The 17,369-nt window shown below is 38.3% G+C and overlaps 1 protein-coding gene across 4 annotated transcripts; it reads left to right on the top strand.

Annotated features, from left to right (window-relative positions):
* The first annotated feature begins 633 nt into the window (after positions 1–633).
* Positions 634–17,341, top strand: dixdc1a (DIX domain containing 1a). 4 transcript variants are annotated; one of them, XM_042414019.1, is made up of 17 exons: positions 635–762; positions 964–1,044; positions 6,465–6,643; positions 11,339–11,496; positions 11,602–11,747; positions 12,426–12,515; positions 12,773–12,826; positions 12,927–12,977; positions 13,244–13,348; positions 13,474–13,527; positions 13,620–13,712; positions 14,434–14,511; positions 15,344–15,505; positions 15,645–15,711; positions 15,913–16,021; positions 16,291–16,399; positions 16,657–17,341. In XM_042414019.1, exons 3-17 carry the CDS (start codon positions 6,621–6,623, stop codon positions 16,738–16,740), a joined length of 1,383 nt encoding a protein of 460 aa, XP_042269953.1. In that variant the 5' UTR covers positions 635–762; positions 964–1,044; positions 6,465–6,620; the 3' UTR covers positions 16,741–17,341. The 4 variants fall into 4 exon arrangements, with proteins under 4 accessions (XP_042269955.1, XP_042269953.1, XP_042269952.1 ...); XM_042414021.1 differs by having other exon boundaries at positions 634–1,044; positions 13,623–13,712; XM_042414018.1 differs by having other exon boundaries at positions 635–1,044.
* Positions 17,342–17,369: the final 28 nt, after the last annotated feature.

Here is a 17,369-nt window from a genome sequence, read left to right as displayed (position 1 = left end):
CAAGCAGAGATACCTGACATATTCATTGAATCCAAAAAACACATTTTTCCAAAGTAATGTAAAGTGACGGTAGATATAATCAACAATAAATCATGACAATTTACTCCACAGTTGTTTTGTATGCAGGCAAGACCAAAATAAATGTACCAGTGTTCCTCTGAGCTCCCTACTGTCTATCTTGAGTTTCTGCAAATAATGATTAATTGGATAAAACCTGTGAAGCATTTTAAATGATATCTCTTTGACTGTGTAAGTAAACAAAACAAACAAACAAAAACGTATGTGGCAATAGCCAAAGCAATATGATAAAGCAGAGGGTGTTATGATGTCTTGTTGCCTTATTTTTTATTCTTTGTTTGCCATAAAAAACAAGTTTTCCCAACGGTTTCAGTTGCATGTAACAGTAGGCTATTAGGTGATTGCTATCTCCCTTAAAACCTTTAAAAAGCAAAACAATACCCGAGGGGACAGAGAAATCAAAGAGAAATCATTTGGAGAAACAGGGATAGTGTTGAATAAATTCATTAAAGAATTGAGCACATTTTTCGCTTTTTTGACGTACGTAACGTTGATGTACGTCGTACAATCGCCACTGAACGTTGGAAAAACCGAGCTGTGATTGGTTTAACGGTCCGTCAATCATCGTGCTGAAGGTGGCGGGCTGTCACAGCTTGAGGACATTCAAACGGCAATTTTTTACCTGCAAAATTAACAATACTATATTATTTGTGGGATATGAACCATTGAAACGATAATTAAAAGGTTTGTCTGCATTAAATAGGACATATAACCACCATTACTACCACTTCATACATTTTTAAACATCAAATCAATTAACTTACAACAGAAAGTTGGCCATCATTGTACATCATCTCTGCTAGCTAATTAGCCATATTTTATATTCACACTGAGAGTCAACAAGTTCATGCAGTTCTCAAAAGACCTAGATACTTTTCTCGAGAGTTGGCAGACCAAACCAGGGCTGAGAAAGAGCAAGAGAGGACTCCCTGAGGACGACCGTGTTGGCCTATTTCTGCTTAATGTGTGAGTATTTTGCTTGTTAGCCGTGACAATTTGATATGCTGTAGGCTTATTACTGTGAATTTGTTCTGGAGTCTCTCTGCTCGCTATAGGTCAAAAGCAGTTCACAGGATTAATAACATAACATACTTGTATGCATAAACTTAATTCCATAAGAATGAGGTACAGTTAGCTGTAATGGTAAACTAAGATTTTAAAACAGGGGAGAACAACATGTCAACTCTCCACCTTGAACCCTTTAACACAAACAGCTTGTAAACATAAAACATGATTATACCTTAATACCCCTTCTTCCTGCTCCAAAGTGCTGATATTCACACTTTGTATGTTGTTACAGCAGTTAGCTACCCACCAATACTGCACATCCAAGAATAACCTGGATTTTGTTAGTTTTGAGAATGTGCAAAGTTGACAGACTGAGTAAAAGGATTTTAAGATTATCTGTGGAGTCAATCTATGGGTCTAGCAGTTGTTGGCCCATTGAGGTATGATAAGAACAAAATGTAATTTTCTTTTTTTTCCTTTTTTTAAAAAAATGTGCCAAATACACAAGATATACTTGTAAATGTAAACACAACATTTGAGAGTTGTTCCAAGTCTCTTTTTTAAAAAAAAAGATAAGACTTTATTGATCTCCAGAGGGGAAATTCGCGTGTTACAGCAGTACAGAAAACAAGGTAAAAGATAAGAACTAGAAGTAATAAACACAACAAAATAAAAAGTCAAGTAAGTGGATTTCAGTCTATATACATTATAAACATTATACACATAACAGTACTAGGCTACTTGACTTGTGGGTTGTAAAAATAGAAAGGTTGTGCAAAATATGTGCAGGAGTAATGGTTCTGGTAGCTGTAGCTATAGATATACATGTATATGTTATATAGGTGAGGTAATGAATACGCATATGCAGTAGTGTTACCTACATATGCGTACCAGTCAACAGTGAACATGATGAATGTAACAAAAGTAGGCCACCTCTTTCCTCCCCACTACCAGTCTTTGGTGTTGTGTACATTGTTATACATGTCTTGACTTGACCTATCTTTGACCCATCTAAAACAGATGTACTATGCACTGCCTGGTTCCACACATAGCCCTCACCTGCATGATCAGCCATCAACACTGTGACTATACAAAGGACTCTGAAAATATCATAACACAGTGGATTAAAATAGTAATTATCAACATAAAGTATAAACTGTATGTGGAAAGATGGAACGCTTTGCACCAACCAACCCCAAATTGATTCAAAAGGCTTTGGCCTATTTATATTTATATTGTCAGTTATACCAGCAAATATTTTAAAGGCACAATTGGATGAAAAGTGAGTGGTAGCCTAATTAGTGGTATTAATAGGCCCAAGTGGTAGTCTAACTGGTTACATGTTCCATATTACCACTGGCTGAGAAGGCTGACTGTACTCCTTTCATTCAAGAATAGGTTCTAATACCCCGTGGGAATCAAAGTATTATTTTATTTTAAATTATGATGAATTTTAAATTATTTTAATTTTGTCTAACTGTCTCTCAGGCAGCTCCATCACACAGTTGCAGCTGATACAGAATGTTTTAAACGGACAGAGTTGATTGCAAATTTTAATAAGGTAATAAGTTATATAAGGTCTGAGGGCAATAACTGATCACAGCTTCTGACAAGAATTAGCAGATTGATCCAAACCAATGTAGAGTTAACAAGGTAAACACATAAAAAATATCTCCTTTTCGGGAACAAGAAGTCTTTTTTTTTTCACAATAAATCATTGGTTCTTGCAGCTTGGTTGATTCACTGAAATCAAACCAGATTTGAAGCAGTTACAGCATGTCAACTGTTGAAAACAATGGAAAACAAGCATGACACCTCCAGAAAGTTGTTGTTTTTTTTGTTTGTTTGTTTGAAAGCATTTATTAGCTCTGTCAAGGAGATTATGTGATGTTTCATGTTGGCTTGTTGCTTGTTAGTTAGCAGAATATCTTCAAAATTTGTCACAGAATTTAGATTTTTTTTCAACATTTTTCACAATATTTTTATTAAGTTTTGCACATATTTGAATGAAAAAAAAACATTTGTATGAAAGAATTCTCTTACAAATTTACAGGGTGTAAGATTTGACTGTTTTCTAGTTTCAGTTTCTTTTATTTCAAAGCAAAATATATATTTTACTACAGTTCTGTTATTGAATTTCACTATAATTTTTTGTAAAGTGTAGCAGGTTTATAATGACAGTAACTGACTTTAAATCATTTTTCACCCTCTCCACACAAACAATAACATAAACGCTTGCCGACTTCTCTCTTTAATTGTATTTGGCAACTAAAATTCCCAGGGACAAAATCTTATCAATCCACAGTGTATATCTGTTTGAAGGTCACTGAAATATAAAAAGATTGGTAACTTTTGTCTCATGGCAGGCACAATAATAATTAACAATCAGAATCCACAGTGACCATGCAAACAATCCTTCCTATCTTAGTAACTCATTTGACTCACAAATTGGCCGATTACACGCTGTCCCTGTGGCGAACCAACTTTCTTCTCACCTCCTTGCTCTCTGGAGGTGGAATGACTTTCCCACCACACAAGTCACATCTCATATATCATCCTGCATGAACCGAATATTTTCTGTTTAAGACACACTTTGTTTCGCCTCAGTCACGCATCTTGGTCTGCCAAACCTTCATTGTCTGCTTGTTCTGTACCTGAATTTGTCCTTGTCTTTTTAATATTGGGGCAAAAAACATTCAAAGCAGCACTGAAAAGAATTGAAATGAGTGTATGAAATAGGAACAGTAACAACTTTATGAAGGCTGTTTTTTGGGGGGAGGATAAGGTTTTTCAAGAAGATACTAACCTTGCCAAACTAATACAGTAGCTTCACCAGCAATTCCTTCTGCCCAACATCTGTGCTCTTACTCGTTCTTGAGAAACTATATACTTTGACTAAGCTTTTCTTCTCCAGTGTAAGAGCAATAGTTTTGTAGGAGTTCAGCAATTTCATCCTGATCTTCAAAACCACCAAATAGGTGTCTGTGCATTTTTTATATACATCTTCTTGGTAGAAGATTATTAGATTATTATTTTACTCTTCACAGGTATAAGCCTAGTCAAATTTCCCTGCATGTTCCTGTTTTCACAAATTCACAAATTTTAACCATCTCTTCTAAAAATAAAGTGCCGGGCAATCAAAGTACTGCATTACATACAGTATTCATGTTTGGGATCCTCAGTGTGAATAATTACAGATTTAGAAAAGGCTGCTTGGCAGTGGTGGACTCAGGCTATCTGAAGGACAGGAGCAAAAAAATATAAAGGGCACCTGATAAATTCAATGGGCCTCCATCAGCAGAGAACAGTGATGCATGTTTGGTAAAAAAAAGGCTACATCTCCAAGTAAGATTAACATGTTATAGGGTGATTCAGAAAATACTCTTCACAATGTTTTTCTCCCATATAGCGCACCCTATACGGCACCTTTAGGACACTGTTTTTGTTCATTAAAAGGGCACTCATCATGGTATCACACGTGGGGGCCTGTTTTGTTTTGGGTTTTTTTTTCATTGAAAGGGCACCCAATTCTGCTCTTCAGTTTATTAGACTTTTCTTTTTTTATTTTTACTTTTTTCACTAGAAGGGTGCCCATACAGATCCTCTCCAGATATGTTTTAAGACATTTAAAAAATACTCTGCATTGAATAATAAATTGTGTTTGATGTTGCTTTTGCATAAAAAAAGTCTGATTACTTGGTTGAAATTTTTAAAAGAACATAACGTATCCTTCTACCTCATTAAAAATCCAGAATTTATGAATATGCAAATATTTTTAATTTCAAAAGCTAAACTGCTGGACACAAGATGTCTCCTTCACTGAAAAGTCCATTCTCAGTATGTGCACTAGAGACTTCATGTGATTTTTCGGTAACCGCACTTAGAGCTGTCCACTTGCAATCAGATCACCGGAGATGTATGTTTATGCCAGGAGTAAACAGGGCCAGAGGAACTTGTGTGTGCTAGTGTTAAACTCTAGCCTACATCAATCTGCACAGTGAAGCTCAAACATCCAAGTGAAGTAACAATGAGCAAAACACACTTTTGAGTGGAAGGGGACGTACATGATATAATACAAACACACATGCATGTTTTAACTTTGACAGTCTGTGTGGCAACCTTGCCTTTCCCATAGAACATACAGTGCAAATGCTGCATTATTCTGCTGGTCTACATACAATTTCAGCTCATTCAAGCTGTGTTGATGGTGCTCATACAGAATTCAAGACACTTTGTTACTGGCAGAACTGCGAGCAGTCACATAGAAACCTATTTCACATTCTTGCTGATGACACCAGCAACATTTCTAACATCTTAATGATGGTACACTCAGCCAAAACGCCTTTCAAAAGAATACTTAACACTAGCAGCACATCTCATATGAAATCTTTTGTTCCTGTTCCCCGCTGCTCAAATCATGAACATGACACTCTTTCAATGTTGGTTCAATCTGATGGCTCTAATATTTTATTACATTCTCCAAATAATATGTTTTTTCTAAGTTTATTTTATAATTGCAGTGAAAATGGCTGTTCTCTGCATATAGGACATTATGAATAATGTAAAGCGGGCTGTAATTACAGGCTAACGTGTGAATTCTATAAATACCATGTCCCAGTTGCTTGTTTATTTGCTCAGACTATGTAAATATAACATTTACCTATCATATGTTTCAGCATGTGTGCTATGATGTTGTGCAAGCCTGTGATTTTTTTCAGCAAATACCTTCATCGCATTGATTTTCATGTCTCTCTTTAATCCATATGTTCAGGATTGTTTCTCATTTCAGCTGCAGTGACATACAGTACACAAAAAGCAAACAAGGGAAGGAGAGGGAAGGAGAAGGAGCAAATCTCCCTCCTCCTTGTGAAAGGAGAGAGCAGTGGGGAAAGGAGGGAGGAGGAATGAGGGATGGGGGGAGGGTAAACACACCCAGACAGAGCCATGTCTGACATCCTCGCACACTGAAAGAAGGAAGGACTGATACAAAGCCAGTGCGACAGAGCAGAAGAGAAAAAGGGAGGGAGGGAGGGCAGAGGGAATAAATGCAAAAAAAGGCCGGCAGAGAAAAAAGGGTGAAAAAGATGCACAAGAGCTGCATCAGTTCTTGTCCGCAAGGAACAAAAAACATTGTGTTCGTGAATGGGAGCTGGTGAGCTCAACCACAAGGCGAGTGCAATGAGAAACCAGGCAGACTTCAGTCGCTGGTGTTGCTGAACACCAATCCTCTCTCCCTCTGTTTCTCTGCCAGCTCGGACTGAGCCTTGGTATGATTTGGGGAATGGTTGAGGGCTTTTGATTGGGATTTGGAGCTTTATGTTTTAGGAATATGCTGCTGGAGAGGATTTGAACATGCTGTTATTTCTGATTGAACACAGTGTGCGACGTGGAGACTCCTCTGGTTGCTGCTTTCAGGGCTGCTCCCCTCCCTGCTGCCTCTGGCTGTGTTTGGGCTATGGTCCTGACTGAGAAGCAGGGCATCACCCAGATGCGGGGCTCCGACTGTGTGGGAGGTTAAGCCTGTAAGCACCAGCATGGGAGCGAAACAGATGAAATGGTAAGAGCTGTTATTGGTATTATTTGAACATTATATCAACCCAGGTGGCTGTTTTTGTAAACAATGTATGAGTGCAGCAGTAATATGGGCCTACAGTAAATTCGGTCTAGCAAGAAACTATATCATCTTAATCTACATGTGATGTCTCAGACAAATGCATTTCTCCATAACAACATTCCTGTCATAGCCAAACTGTGCAGGTTATTGTTCAGTATTTACAGTGCAGTAGGTGTGGGTGTGTCCCTGTGTCTGTGTGAGCCGAGCTGCTATTGCCTAGCAACCACTGTCTCACTTCCATTACCAGCTCTTCCATTTCATGATTCAGACAAAGATTTTACATTTTATTTGAATAACAAAGTGTTTTTTCTACAGTTAAATAAGGCTGTAAAAATACTGTAAAACATATTTTCATAGATTTGGTAGCCTATTTGCCAGACAAAGCAATTACAGGCTATATTTAACTAACTTATTTAAATTAACCACTAAATAAAAGACTACTTCTAGTTGAAAATATAAAGTTTTCATGATGATAAACAGTGATGAAATAAGTACACAGGTCCTTTATTTAAGTTAAAGTACCAATACTACAATGTAAAAATATAATTTAAAAATGTACTCATTCTGCAGGAAATGGCTGCTGTGACTGATATATTATTATACATTACATTATTACATTAGTAATACTGATAAATCAGTGTGTAAGTAGTTTATTAATGTTGTGGCTGGTTGAGGTGGAGTTAGTTTTAACTACTTTATTTACAGTTTAGTCCAGTGGTTCTCAAACTTGGGTCAGGCCCTCTCCAAAGGGTCACAAGATAAAGAGGTTGAGAGATGATTTATTGGTTGGAAAAGAATAAAAAGTGGTAAATTGTTTACAGATCCAATAAAAATCAATAATATCTTTGGTGCATTCTACTCCTCTCGATATACTTAAGAGATAAGTTATGATACCCAATCCTGCTCTAGCTTTTTAAACCCACTTCAGCTTCTGCTGCTTTCCCAGGAGGATTGCATTGATCTTGATGCTTCTTTATCTTTATCTGAGCTCCATGAAGCTCTTCTTTCAATGAATAAAGGCAAGTCACCAGGCTTACATGGTTTACCTCCAGAATCTTATTTAGCCTTCTGGCCCAAGGTAGGACCTCTCTTGCTGGATATGATCCTCTCGGCAATTTCAAAGGGTTCATTCTCTAAAAACAGTAACATAGCCATTATCTCTCTACTTTTAAAATAAGGTAAGGATCCACAGGATTGCTCAAATTATCGACCACTGTCATTACTGAATACTCATATCAAGCTGTATGCCAAAATGCTAGCCTCTCAATTAGAACCATATATGAATTTTCTAATTCATGAGGATCAAACAGGTTTTATCAAAAACCACTTTTCCTCAGACAATGTACACCGGCTTCTCCATATCATTGAGTTCTCTAATAACAATGACTCCTCAACAGCTGTCCTTTCTCTCAATGCAGAGAAGGCTTTTGATCGCCATGAGTGGCATTTTCTATGGGCACTCAAGACATTCAAATGAAATGAAATGATTGGAAATCATTTCAGTGCTATGATTCAAGTTCTTTATCCAAACTCTGCTGCTATGGTGTTGATGGGGAACATCTGTTTTAAAAAATGTCTGTATCTCGTAGCTTCCGCCAGGGCCTGAATGTCCTCCCAAGAATCAACTTTCTTAGCTCAATGATACCTTTACCACCACCTAAAGACTACTGGAAAAAACCCACTCTTTAACATCTATAGTTTTGTATGGGGGAACAAAAAACCCAGACTGAAACTGTCAACTCTCCAGAGACAAAAAGGTGAAGTGGGATTTGGTGTACCTAACTTCCAGTGGTATCACTGGTCATTTGTACTGTGCCCTGTCTCCAAATGGTTAAATCCTGCTTCTCGCATGTCTTGGAGGCCAGTGGAAGAGTACATGGTGCACCCTCACATCTGATCTACTTTAACAGTTTACTCAAACGATCAAGAAAGAAATTTGGCTCAATTATTACTGAAGTAATCTCCACCTGGCATCCTGCCGAAAAGCACTGCAAAATTATGCCTGGCATCTTTGGTCTCCCATTTTTCATAACAATAACCTCCAATTGGGAAGCCAACCAATTTCATTCCTTCAATGAAGCAGTAAAGGGTTGCACGCTCTCTCTGACATTTATGGTCTTGTGGGCCTCTGAGCATTTCAAGACATCCAGAAACATTTCAATCTACCTGGCACATTTTTAATTTTCTATCACCAACTCTGCACAGCGATGCACACTTAAGGTGTGCCTTGGAACATACCTCTCTCCACAAATCCATTTCATACAGCTCTTACCAACCCCAGCCGACTGATCTCGACAATATATTCCGTCTTGGATAAGGCCTCCTGTAAGCCCCTAACTATTGACACACTGTGGAAGGCAGACCTCTCCTCAAATAGCTCCAACCCAGATTGGAAACTAATCTGGCAGAACATGCAACTATCTTCCAGGAACCCGCACATTGCATAAAATGAAAGTTTTACCATCATTAAACTGCACCCTATGCACTCAAAATGTGTTGGGCACATTTTTTCATATGGTGTGGGAGTGCCCAAGGGTTGCAGAGTTCTGGAGGAGGGTTTCAGAGATGCTATCAAGCATATGGTCCAAAACAATTTCTTACTTGCCAGAAGTCCTGTTACTTCATGACAGCTCCAACTTGGAACTCTGTGTTAAGCAGAGATGTCTCTGGCTAGCTGGACTTACAGCTGCCAAGACACTAATAGCTTGTAGATGGAAAGCTCCAAAGCTCCTCATTCTGTCAATATACAAAGATGCCTAAAATTTTGAATTTTTTTTAACTTTTCTTTGCTTTTTTGCTTTTTTAAAAATATTTTATTTATATTTTACCTCTTTGAGCCTCAAACACATTTTTTAATTAAACAACCTGAGACGTTTAGAGGGCAAATGTCTTTGTAAGAGGTCACAAACAAAAAAGACTGGTTCAATCTTGAACAGTGTATTGTATTTTATAAGATTATGATATGTTTTTTAATGTAAAATTAATCTGCAAAGTAACTAGTAAACTGTCAGATAAATGTAGTGGAGTAAAACGTGAAGCATTTCTTTCTACTTAGCACAGTACTGGAGAAAATGTACTGTACAGATTATGTTAATCTGTTGCACTGGGACTCATCTCGTGTAAATCCCAGCGCTTAATCTTTGGTTTATGGTCCAAATCTATGTGGATGTATGTGTTCTTTTGGTGCAACAGATCAGCAGCGGGCTTCTAAAATATGTTTGTGGGAGTTTATCGAACTGCTGCACCCAGAGATACTGATTGAGGGTATCTTGATAATGTCATCATCTGCAATGACAAGATTAGTTGAAGGCAGCTGCTTTGATCCCATTTGGAGAAACACTTTGGGATAATCACAGCAGCATCTGATAAGACACTCAAGTTCATGTTTTTTATGTGACCTGGTGCACTAACTCTTTCTGAGAGGCTGGAGGGAACCATCTATCTGAAGTTTCTCAGTGTGGTGAATGTAGTCAGATAATTTTAATGTAATTAAACCCTCATGAATTAAAACTCAAATTATATCTTTATACTTTTTCAGTCATGCCAGCGGCATATATATATATATATATGAATGTCGTTCATTTCACCACTTTGGCCTGGACTGAAATATCTCAACAACTGCTGGATAAATTGCCAGGAAACGTGGTACAGATAAGCATGGTGCCCAGATGATATTTCCTAATGACTTTGGTGATTCACTGACTTTTCCTCTAGCGCCATCATACTGTCTGTTGTGATGTTAGCTTGTGCTGAGTAATAGAGTTAGATAAGCAGAAAATGTCATCTGCTACAATCTTCCTGCTTATGTAAAAGGGGAACATGTTTGACCGTGCAAATGCAATCCCTCGGGACATTCTTTCGTTTCTAAACACTGTTTTATCCCACAGTTAAGTCAACAGTTTTTTTTCTCCATCTTAGTGTTTTAGCCTGAGGAGCAGGGTGATGAATTGTGATTCTTTATATCCCTTCCCTAGCGTAGAGTTTAGGTCTCTTTCCTCAGACACAGGCAGGTTTTCCCACACATACAAAGAGGGAAAAAGAAGGAATCCCCTGCTAAAGGACCATGCATAATGCCATAGGTCACAGGTCAGAATAGCTGTATCCTATTTCTACAAATACAGCCTAGTGAAGATGACAGCCGGCCTGAACCTCAGGCTTCTGGAGATGCTTTGCGTTCACACAAAACACATATTTGTACAAACTGCAAGAAAACCAGCCATTCAGAAAAGCAAAGGAGCATTATGTCTTGAAATTATGGCCAGAGGGCAAGCGAACTATGTCAAGAATTTCCTGGGAGAGAATGGCAGAGTTGCATACATTCCTGTTCCTTTCTGTGTGTGCTTTCAGATTTAAACAGGTTAAAATCCTTTTCTGTTGCTTTTTGAATCATTTTTTTTACTAGTTAAATAGTCTGTGATATGCCATATTCCTATGGGCATTATGTCTTTAAAAACGGATATGATTTAAAATATTTTAAAATTTTTAGCCCCTCCATGGGATTAATTCACATATTTTTGCTCCTTGGGGAGTTATTAAAGTCTATATCTCCATTTTATGTTGCAAGGTTTATTTATTGCCATTCATTTGGCAGGAGATGCAAACACATTCATTCCTGCCTGTGCCCACCATCTGTTTCAGTCTCAGCTCAGCCAGCCCTGCTCACTCCCCCAAAGAGGAGTATGTTATCACGCAGTCCACTGACATCCCTAAAGAAGAAATAGTCCATGATCAGTCTGAGGACCAGGGAGAGCCTCGGGATGACAAATCTGAGCTGACAGAGAAGAAATCTGTCATAGGTTTGTTGGCTGCACATCAACTCTTGTACAGCAAGATTATATGCAATGAATCCCTCTCAAAAATGCTCCCATACCTCATCTCCCCTGTCCCTCTCTCCCTTTCAGAGGAGGTGTCTCTCTGCGGATTGTGTCCCTCCCTCGGGCATGATGTGCAAGAGGAAGAGAAGTCCTGGGAGGAGCAGCTGGATGCCCACCAGGAGCAGCTGGAGAGGGAAATGCAGGAAGCCAGGAGGATGGTGTTTCGCCTTCAGGTAACTACTGGTGATGACACACTTAAAAAAGATTCCTGGTGACGGTTGGATAAATCAAAACGTTGCGATCTAAGAAATATTTCATCACTAAGGGAGACGGTGTGTAGGAGTTCTTTTCATTGTTCAAGTAATATTAAAGGACAAAATATTGACACCTTGTGTTCAATGTTATTTAGTCATGCTAGGGGTGCACACACACTGCACAGTACTTAAAATAGATGTGTGAAGTGACACAAATAATTGTTCCTGCCCACTAAACACTGCCCATAATACTGTCATGTATCAAACATGTCCAAACACATTGCAGTGTTCCTGCTAAGCTGATGAGTTCTGTCTGTTTGCCTTTCTGGGTTATGGATTAGTTAGTCACATATTTAATTTTTGAATTATTTACTTATGATTATGAGTTTTTGTTTTGCGCTCATACTGTAGTATGTGTGCATATTTGTGGGTTAGAGTAGGTGAGAGGAAGAAATGTGTGTGTACTCCTACAGGTATTTCAATTTGATTCAGTTCAGTTTAGTTCAATTCACAGCCTGATCAACTGAAAGGAGAAGAGTGTTGTGTAGCCAAGTATAAAAATACAAAACTGCTGTATTTACAAATACAAACACAGAAATATGTCTGGCTTCTCTGCCATGTATATTTAATTATGGCTATGTGTGTGTCTGTCTTCAGGCTTTGCTGCTCAATGGCTCCCTCCCCGAAGAGGACCAGGACGGATCTGTGAGCTTCGGAGATAACCGAGCTAACGCTGAACAGCAGCTGGTACAGTGCTCTCTCTCTCTCTCTCTCTGCTAACTAGAGAAAACGACACTTGCTCGCCACTCTGTGTGAAGTGTCAGTGTCAGCCCTTCTGTTGTGATGATGTTTTCAGCCATCACTCATCTTGAGAGTGGCTATTGTAGAGCACAAATGAATCTCTCTGATCTGCTAGCCCGCTGTCATGCAGGCCCACTGCCTCCTCTATGTTCTGACATTTTTCCATTCTCTAATTACGCTGCTCATACCCTCTCCCTTTGAAGGTTCTAATCCGCAGTCGCCTGGACCAAAGCATGGAGGAAGCCCTTGATCTCAAGGTACAGTAAGTAAATGTAATTAGGTTTTTAAATAGATGAGCTGCAATACAACTAAAGGGTCCCTTTCTCTAATGTCTCTGTTCATTTGTGCCACTCTTAGAGGGAACTCCTGAGACACAAACAGGAGGCGCGCCACATTCAGGCCATCAAGGTAAACCTCTTACTCTAAATTTGTCCTTTGTGTGTGAATTAAAATGGATTAAAGGATATAATTCAATATTCCACTTCTGTGCCCTCCCAAACTGATGATTCTGCACGTTCTGTCATGCGTAATATACTGTATATATTTTAATTTCTTTACAAAGATAATAAAGTTTAGAGGTGGATGCATGCTGTCAATAAGGCAGGTGGTTTCAGGTGTATCTGTATTCAGGTCTTCTCTGGACTTGTCTTTGATCTCTCCCTCTTTCTCATTAGGATGCTCTGCAGCAGCGCCTGGCAGTGCAGGAGGATGCTGTGCTGCAGCTAAAGCAGGAACTACTAAGGAGCAACATGGCCAAAGATCAGCTGGAAGGGGAAAATGTGAGACAAGTGATGATTTCCGTTTGACATGATAAAATATTTGACCGACTTGACCCACAGTTGCAGTTTATGTGAGAGCAATATAGCACTCATATACAGTATCATGCTGATGTGTCTGCTTGCAGGCAGAGCTCAAACAGAAGTTGAGTGAACGGAGCAAATTACTCAGTGAATATGAGGTATTGTCTTTTATTATTTACACTTCAGTGCATTCTTTAGATACATGCATGCACAGGCGGACTTATATCATCTATCTTTCTTGTCACAATAGCAGCAACTTGGGAGGAAGGACAGAATGCTGCAGCAGCAACAACAAAAGCTCGATGAAGCTCAGCACAAAGCCCATGAAGTCAGCCATGGACGGGTATGGATCATGATATGATTTAAATATTTCTATAATATATGTTTGAATGTATTACACATATTTAATAATATTTATTAAATTATAAAATCTAATAAAAAGGGAAAGAAGGACACTCTAAGTAAAATCAAGTCAAAATTCGTCTACATAAGTAGGTTTTAATAGCAGATTTAATGGATAGAGCTGGTGATATTCTAGGTTTTTGTTAAAGTCAAACAAATTTACTGGCCCATTTATTCTTACTGAGGAAATAAATCTGTAAAAACAGGTTGTGCAAATATATAGTTTCATTTGTAAAATACATTAAGAAATTTTGTAAAACAGCTGGGTTGTAGTTCAGTAGGGGACTATTTTCAGACAGCTTAATACACATTTGGCACCTTAGTATTTACGCCCACAGAACTGTGTATGTGGGATCAATAAACTACAGTGACCATATCCACGGTAATGAAAGAACATGTCACCCAGTGCAACTGTGTGGTTCATTGATGTGTTTTTAATGGTTTTTAGACAACAGTGGAGCTTAATAGCAGAGAGGAATAAGCTCCATAAGGTGATGGCTACAGAGGCAATACTTTTTAATAGGATCAATTAATTGATCTTTTAATGTCATTTGTGGATAATAAGAAAATTATAGAATATTACCAGGCTTATCCTTTAAAAGATGAGACTGACTCAGCTAGCCGTGTGTGCATATTTACATATATTGTTGTCTATTTGACAGTCATTCAGGAGTGAAAGCGGTGGTTACAGTAACTCAGTGACTTCAACATCTCCTCCAGCATTCCAACGCATTGCTCCAGTATGTAGACCTACCCTTTATTATTTCACCCTTTTGTAATAATACAATAATTTGCTGTTTAATGTGTTGATTTTGATGTTTTATGAATGGAAGCTCATTTCTGCCAGGAAAAGAAAAAAAGTAGACCAGATGGGATGCATAATAAAAGAAAAATACTAAAAATTGCATGTGAGATGCTAAGTCAGAATTATGATTTTTGATCTTGATTAACAAAGTTAAAATTATGTAGTACTAGGTCAAACTTATGAGATACTAAGTCTAAAATTCTTAGATGACATTAACGAAGTTAAATTATGTGATAAGTCACATTATTTGACTTAAGTCAAAATCACAAGATCTTAAGTCAAAATTGTAAGGCACTAGAGCAAATTCATAAGATACTAAATTAAAATTATAAGATATAATCAAAATTGTGACTTAATAATTAATAATTTGTAATGCGCCATTGTGCTCCTTGGGAAATGAAATGTTTTCTTTGTGGTTGATCATTTTTAGCTATTTTCAAAGCCATCTTGCTCCTTTTGATGGGGGTGAATAAAAACATGAATTAAAAAGTATAAAACATAAAGTATAAGTCAAAATACATAGGGTAGAAGATGCATAAGATACAAAACCATTTAATTAGTATTTCAGTTTTTCTGACTTTGACTTTATCTTAGTATCTTATAATTTAGATTTACTATCTCATACTTTTGACTCATCATGAGTATTTGTATTTTATCATGAATAACTTTTCCTGTATTTTTTTGCCCCCTCTTTTGTTGGCGGAAATAGGCTTCCATACTTCTTAGCTTGATATGAACTGTATGATCATCACGAGGCTGTTTCACAGGGGGAAGAGCTGCAGTTGGTCAGGGAGGCCCTGCGTAGTTTGAGGGACGGCTTTTCTGGCCACGACCCCCAACATCACACCCTGGACACTCTGGAGCAGGGTGTGTCCAGTCTCATGGACCGCTTACACTCTTTGGAAACCCAACGCAGACAGGATAGAGGGGTACATTAGCTCACAGAAACACACAAATCATGTCAGAGTACATTTTAAAAAAAAGCGACGTATGTCACCCGATGAATGATGAGTCAACAACAAATGACACTCTCGACTGTTTATCATGAGTAATTGTTTCCTCTTCTAGGAGGAATTTAAATCACCAGGACGGAGAGCCAACTCAACAGACCGTGACTCCTGGCCTCCGAGCTCAAGTGAGACAGACAGAATCCTTGTTTTGTTTAGGATTTGTCATCCTCTGCACCATCTCAACTCCGCCTGCTAAATCAAATTGTGCCGTTCAGTTACACCACTATGTATGGAGGGCGTTATTGGCTGTGAGGCTAGAGCCATTTTCAACTCTTGTAAAAAAAAAAAAAAAAAAATGTGTTTGCTGTTTTCATAACTATTTGCAGAAATGGCACACTCCCACAGCAGCCCGGGGTTGGATACCGCAGTCTCCACTAAAGTGCTCTACTTCACTGATCGCTCGCTCACTCCGTTTCTGATTAACATCCCAAAAAGGTGAAAATAAAAACACTCAAATGATGGATTTATAGTGTAAATAGTGTTTTTGTTTGGTCCCTCACTGTAACATATATGATTTCTAAGCAAATTGCTCTTTGAGTTAGAGCTGTACGCTGAGAGTGCGTGGTTGGATTCATGCATGACCAGAGCTATATATGGATGCTTCAGTGGCTGCGCTGAATAAATGTTTATCCTAGAAAAGCTTAATGTCTGTGTGGGTGTATGTGTGTGTAAATCTGCACACGACTGACGCTGTGCTCTTGCAGGCTGGGCGAAGTGACACTGCGAGACTTCAAGGCTGCCGTGGACAGACAAGGCAGTTTCAGATACCACTTCAAGGCCCTCGACCCAGAATTTGGCACAGTGAAAGAGGAGGTAGGCGTGGGTGTAAAATTATAGCCCCTGCTTCTTTTCATATCAGCTTCACGAGGTAAATATAAATCGAGTTATAGAGTATGATATGCTAATAATAGCTCTGCCTGCTCTCTACTTCAAAACACTGCAGGTGTACTGATCTCCATCCTAGAGAATTTGATAGCACTGAGTACTCATTTTCAGTTCCTATCCAAACCTTTGTACATTATAGATGTGAGGCTTTCTTGGATATGTAAATGCTGGATGTTGCTGTGCAGGTATTCCATGATGGAGCAGTCGTTCCTGGCTGGGAAGGAAAGATTGTAGCGTGGGTGGAGGAGGACCACGGAGAGAGGAGGTAGAATCCGAAAAAACCAGAGATCACCACTACAAACCTCAGCTGCACCCACTGAACCAGGACTCCACTGAAAATACATGTGATTCCACGATAAAGAATACTTATAATACAGTTAACTGGGACCAATGGCTCTAACACCATTTCGATAAATAAAAAACATGTTTTAAATGTGAATGTTTCATAAAGAATTTGACTTGACACTCTGGTATCACTTTTATGAAGGAATGCATATTAGGCATTGTTTGCAACTGTTAAATAAATGTGTGGGACTTGATGGTCAGTAATGTGATACTTGAAAAAGAAAGTTAAAGGTGATTTACAATAAATAACTCATTATAAGCTGTACTCTAAAAATCTGTAATCAATGCATAGTATGCAACCCTTAAAATAAAAAAAAGTGTTTACTGACATTTTTCACAAGTTCCAGATTGCCAAATTGTGATGTTTGTTGTTTTGCATCGATTTTGATGTTTTAATAAACATGAATTATTGCATGGATCATTTTGTAGTCAATTATTCCACAGGCGCATGGTAATGGCACAGTACACCAGCTTCTAGCCATTACACCTCCACTCATACACCCACACATTAATAACCAAAGCCCACAGATTGTCATTAAAGTCAATTAATTTT

The sequence above is a fragment of the Thunnus maccoyii genome, chromosome 6 (genome assembly GCF_910596095.1).
Source record: "Thunnus maccoyii chromosome 6, fThuMac1.1, whole genome shotgun sequence".
Classification (NCBI taxonomy): domain Eukaryota; kingdom Metazoa; phylum Chordata; class Actinopteri; order Scombriformes; family Scombridae; genus Thunnus; species Thunnus maccoyii.
The sequence above is the reverse complement of the archived record's forward strand: the minus strand, read 5'-3'. Positions and strand labels throughout refer to the sequence as shown.

Coding starts and splice junctions, on each gene's coding strand:
- dixdc1a (XM_042414019.1), top strand. CDS start 6,621: ATGGGAGCGAAACAGATGAAATG. Junction 11,497..11,601: donor AGAGAAGAAATCTGTCATAG/GTTTGTTGGCTG, acceptor TCTCCCTTTCAG/AGGAGGTGTCTCTCTGCGGA. Junction 15,506..15,644: donor AACGCAGACAGGATAGAGGG/GTACATTAGCTC, acceptor TTCCTCTTCTAG/GAGGAATTTAAATCACCAGG.